The following is a 6,000-nucleotide window of genomic DNA, read 5'->3' on the forward strand; positions in this document are numbered from 1 at the left end:
CCGAGAAAAAGACATTATTTGTCGTTGATTTATAAATATACCAAAATATTCTTTTAGATATTTTTTACCGTTCATATCACGTATAATATAGTTATATTATTTTATAATCATATTTATTTGTTAGTAAAATTCATAAGAAAGACAATTTTTTTAATGCCGGCACATAATCAAATGCAATTTCAAATAACAAAAAAATGCTAACTAAAGTTGCAGATTGTTATAATGCAAAGCGTAGGTAATTAAAGGGGAAAATTTCCTAGCCATCTTGTAAATTGAAGAGAATAAATGGTAAAACAAAGAAAGTGCTTCGAGGCCCATCTTAGTAAAGACAAGGACATTCCCGCGACAGACCGTGAATGGCGGATGTGTACAAACTCACGATACAGAGAACGTCCATTCAGTAGCAGGGGTATAGATAAAAGGCCTCTGCAATGGAGATGGCGATCAAATGGGAATGTTTTCATTTCGATGCAAATGCGCGCGCAAGGTTTCGAGAGTAAAAAAAGATATAACAATCGCGATGTGGGGGCTTTGCCGATACTTTGACGATACGCCCGATGCAGATTGGCAACGAAGACACAAGCCGGGAAATTAAAATACTCCCACGAGTGTGCGATCCAGATAATCGCTGATAGTCGCCAGGAAGTATAGAGGGATGTTGCGGCTCAAATATGAATAAATTCCAAAAAAACGAGACGTGAGCGTTATATAAAGTAAATAGCAAATATATATGTTCTATTAACATATCTAACAATAAGCAAATGTGTGATGCGATTATATTTGCTAAAAGTCTATGTAGCATATCTATAAAAAAAACAATTCAAATTTATATATATTGTTTTTAAAAAATTTATGTAATTTAGTACAGATTAAAATACGTATCAATGATTTTTTTTAAACAACAATATATCATCTCATATGTTGTCAAGCCTGAGATTAAGGCAACACAAACAGAAAATAAACCAAAAAAATAAAAATATAAAATCTCAAATTTTAAATTCCCGTCTTTTCTCAGTTTTTTATATTTACGTTCTCTAAAATTTCAAAGAATCTCAAGATTAACCAAATTCATGTCAATTTCATCACCACGATAGGAGGCCCGCACTGTGAAAGAAGTGTAAAATTGTAATGTAAAATTATGTATACATTTTCGTTATAAATTATATGATTTTTACACTTGTTGTTTATTATAATTTTACATGCTTCTTTTGCAATGTCTAGATTTTCTTCTGATCTCAGTATTTCCCAATAATCATGTCCAAGCTACAAGGTTCAGAGGTCAACCTGTAAAAATGTCATTGGGTTTAGCGGACGCCGCGCCGGGCCTTCGTTCGGTATCGATAGTAAAAAGACAGACACGGCACAGACGACTGGACCGAGGATTTTTCTTCGGTCAGCTAAAGAATCGATAGGCGCCGCGCACGACATGTCGGGTGGTGGTCCGTAAAAATCGAAGTTTCCCGTTTTTACGCAAGACCCGCGGAAAAAAAGCAGGAGATCGTTAAACCCGACGACGTAAGAAATCCTGTCGAACCCACATGAGAATCGCCACGGAAAGAAATCTCACCTTCGTCTTATTCTCCTTTTTCCCTTCGCGAGCCTGGTATACACATCGACGCGACAGTCTCGACGAGAAAGTGAGAGAAACGTGCGACAAGGAAAAAAAAAGAAAGTGTGATCTATGTATTGAATCTCGCGAGAAATATACGGGATGCGTGTAAAAAAAACTATCGCGCAATGTCCGACTCTTCATCGCTATTTATTAACATTTTGTTGCTAGATTGCGTAAACCGTTACGAGCATCACGTATCCGAGAGATGGAGAGAAAAAAAGTCATTCAACGTCTGTAAATTATACAATCGCGCGATACTTGGAAGAATTAGCGATGAGCTATAAACTCTATTTACGACGACGAAGAGGTAAAAGAGGGAAGCACGAAGCAGGACGGCAAAATGCAGTTGATAAAGGTCTCGCGCGAATTGTCTTCAACATAAAATTTTTTTATTTCCTCCTCACAGTGAAGGATAAAAAGCTTTCTAGCTCTGCCCTTTGCAGGGAGTATTTTTTGTTTGTAAGCTAAATGAATACGTACAATATATAAAATTATACATATATAGTACGTTATAAAGAGAAATATAGATATGTATTGTCTTTCTAGAAGATAATGCCGTTTTTGCATGCAAACGCAAAGCTTTTTCGCCGTATATAATTAAATTAAACATATAATTAAACATATAATTAAATTTTATTGAAACAACAAAGATTTTTCTCCCTAAAATGTAAAACCCTGCGTGAGTTTCGCTCGATAACAAATTAAACTTTATCGAATCTACCTATGTACTGTTGCAGCTATCTTCGTACGATTGATAATCGCCAAACTCAATATCATGTTTGCTTTACTCTCGCAACAGATGATGATTTCCCGCAGAATGTCAATAACCCAACACACAGCCAATTAAAGTAAAACAGAAATGCGCACAATTTGAATCGAATAATTTTAAGTGAAATTATGAGGATAAAAAGGAGCAGAAACATAAAAGACTAAATTATATTTAAATTCGATTTCTTCCAAAAAAAAGAATACAAAAATATTTTAAAAATATATATTCAATTTGTATAATTTGTTATTATGTATTAGAATATATGTCAAATTATTATTACGTATTAGAATATATTACCTACATTATTATGTATTAGAATATACGTCAAATTTCCATATTATTACATCAATTTGATAGTTAATTTACTCTGGATAGACAATTAATTAAGACTTAATTAATATACATTAAGACTTAATCAATATACACACATTTATTGTTATAAACTCCGTTTATCCTGAGGCCCATTCGATTCAATGCGAAATGCATTGCATTTCTAACAGCCTCAGCTTCTCTGTTATACGGTGATTTAACGCTTCCCATTATGCAACAAAGCGCGCGCAGTTCGCGTGATTCGCCGAAAGCCGAAACCTACGGAAACAGCACGTTCTCGTTGCACGTGCATTGGCGAGATTAAATGTGCAATGAGCGACAACGCGGAGCATCAAATCTCTAAAAACGGATGAGTGTTTCTTCGCATTCGATAGGTACTTCTTATTGTTAGTCTTCTTGAAAACTTTACTTTTTGTATCGAATGCATTCCGAGGAGATGGAACAAAATTCACGCGATCTGACGCGCATTCCTCGAAAATGAGATACTTCTCTCTGATAATCCGTCGCGATTTTCAAAGCGTCGCGTGCTCTCGAGAATGTCAATTCAGAGATTCAGATTCATTTAAATAACGTTGGAACGCAATAACGTCCGCATTTGCTCCGAGCAATAAATCGTATTTCAACGGCAATAATTTCTGTCATCTTATCCGAACAATGCGAGCTATCAATATTATAAACCACGGACCATTATCGGCCTTCAACCGGCGCGGCGCGGCGCGGCGACCGTCTATCGTCGTCATGCCGAGTCACAAGATTCAATTTGCCCGGCCGGTCGCCGCGCTCCGATAATCGTCCTCTGATCCTCTGACACTCACTCACGGCATGTAAACATCAATCGCGCGTGCACTCACCACAAACGTTGAGCCAGCCCTCGACGCGGCAGGGATACTCCAGCTTCATCTTCGTCCCCCGTGTGCGGATAACGCGCGAAAATCCAGGTCGCGGTGACGCTCGACTCCCTCGGCGCACAGCAGGTCAGGCACTGATCACACAAATCTTCCCCCTCCCCCTCCCCCGTCCGATTATCACTGGGAAACGATACCGTCGCCGAACGATACCGTCGCGGCACACATTCTTCCGCGACGCGGTTATTGTACGCGGAACACGCGGCCTCTTTCTCCCTCTCCCTTTCTGGTCACGCGTTCGGAGTTTCGGAGGGCTCGACACGAGTGCGGAGGGTGACACGCGAAGGAACGAACGTAGCGACGTGTCGTGACACGGAGACACCGTAACGGGCACGGAGGGACGACGCGAGGGTGGTCTCTAATCTCTATCCCGCGAAGAACGTAGCGAAGATAAGTAGCGGCTACACACCGCGAGGTCCGCGAGGGCACACTCACTTCAGACAGACGCGCGCGCGCGCAAACGCGAAACACACGCGACGGCGAGCGAATTCGAACTGAGTCGAGTGAGCGGCGCGCGGCGCGGGCCGGCGCGGCGTCGGATCTCGCGGTGACCGCGGTGTGCGGCTGTGCGCCGGAGGCTCCCCCCGCGACACCCCGCGAAAGCCTCTCCCTCCCTCTCGCGTTCTCCTTCTCTCTCACCCTTTCTCTCGCTCGCTCGTGCTCCGTTTCCCACCCGCGCCGATCGTTCTCGCTTGCTCCTTTCGCTCTCGTTGTCAGGTGGCCGGCCCGTTCCCGCCGCCGCCGCCGCGCCGCTCGGCTTTATGTCTTTTCTCTCGCGTGCGCGTCGCGCGTAATCACCGCCGACCGGATGTCACTCGACAAATCGGCCACTTTGATCGTTTGATCCTCGATGCTTCGATACCGCGCGATGTGTCTGTCGCGTCCACGCACTCCACGCTGAAGCTCGATACCTGGCCGGTCGTCAATTGTGAAAATGTATGCACGCGATATCCGCGACTATCGCTGCTCCGCGGAGTAGCGATAAACGGCAATAAGACGAAGTTATTGCGAACGACACTGCGCGACGTGCGGCGATACTGACCGGCGATGTTTGAACGGCCTGAACGGTTCTTCGATTGGACGTCTCGATACTACGCGATACGCGTTCAGTATCGAGACGTCGTTACTGCTGTGCTCAAGCGCAAAATTAATGATTGATTTATATCCATTTCTACCAATGTGGATTAACTTTATATAATTTCGGTTTAACTTACTTTTTTATCTGTTTCTAATTTTCAAAACTAGAAAAAGACAAAAAGTAAGTTAAACCGAGATTAAAGTTATAATCTGCATTGATAGAAATGGACATTAGTGATCTTACTTGAGCACGATTATATATAAATAATGGAGGATTCACATTGCGTCCGATGTTCGACGTACGGCGATCCGACATCCAATAACAGAATTTATTATTAGAGACAAAAATTTCTTATTGGATGTAGGAACGTCGTACGTCGAACATCGGACGCAGTGTGAATCCTCCATAATAATACGTGATATTTTTGTTAAGATAATTCGTTATTAATTTTATAAGGCTAATTTTTCCGTTTGCTGCAAATATATGTAGGTATTACAATTATACACGAGTCTATACTGAAGTTGTTTCTTTCCTAATTGAAGAAGCACGCGATTTTAAATTTAACTGCAATTATCGCGCAACTTGTAACGTTCTGCGACTGCGCATTCGTGGAATCGTCGCGAAAAAATTCGCGCATCTTAATTGTAATATAATATAAATTTTTTTTGCACACACACCCTCAAATGCTCAGCGTGAGAATTTTTAAAGACTCAGAAATAATTAGAGATATTTAAATCGCGAATCATGAACATCTGAGCTGAGATGTCTACATTAAAAAGTTAATTATCGTGTGCTTGGCTTCGAATTAGTAGTTCGAAAAACATTCGAATCTAAAGCAGAACAATGTCGCAAAAAGATTGTCGTGACGAAAAACGTAAACTTTAAATCTCACATCCCGTTTCTCGTGATTTTCGAACGATCGTGTTTTTCTAAGCTTCGCGCATAATCTCCTGCAACTTATTAGACAATCGTCGAATTTCAATCTCGGTTCCGAGATTCTCATTCCCTTTTTAACCGCCGTGCCATTTTATACGAACGGTACTCGAAATAAAAAAAAATATATATCTTTAACAAATACTTTCAGAGCTAGAAGTTTTTCTTTTTTTAAAGAAAGACGAAAATTAGATAAAATATAATAGAAATTGATAATGTATAAGTGTTAAAATTTAAAATTAAAAAACCGATAATATCAATTAAGTAATAGATGATATTAACACTCTAACATTCTCATGTTGTATTATTTTCTAACTAATTTTTTGTTTTTCTTGTAAAAAAGGTAAAATTAATTTAGCTGTTTTGGAAAATA

At 40.2% G+C, this 6,000-nt stretch overlaps 1 protein-coding gene across 1 annotated transcript in view; it reads right to left on the reverse strand.

The window, feature by feature from the left end:
* Nucleotides 1–4,092, reverse strand: part of LOC112453837 (ras GTPase-activating protein nGAP) — a 296,057-nt gene extending 291,965 nt beyond the window's left edge. Inside the window, exon 1 of the mRNA XM_025014802.1 lies at nt 3,563–4,092. Coding sequence (XP_024870570.1) covers nt 3,563–3,611 — 49 coding nt within the window. The 5' untranslated portion in view covers nt 3,612–4,092. The remainder of the gene's footprint in view (nt 1–3,562) is intronic.
* Nucleotides 4,093–6,000: the final 1,908 nt, after the last annotated feature.

This window comes from Temnothorax curvispinosus, unplaced genomic scaffold (genome assembly GCF_003070985.1).
Source record: "Temnothorax curvispinosus isolate PA1 unplaced genomic scaffold, ASM307098v1 QBEX01004731.1, whole genome shotgun sequence".
Lineage (NCBI taxonomy): Eukaryota > Metazoa > Arthropoda > Insecta > Hymenoptera > Formicidae > Temnothorax > Temnothorax curvispinosus.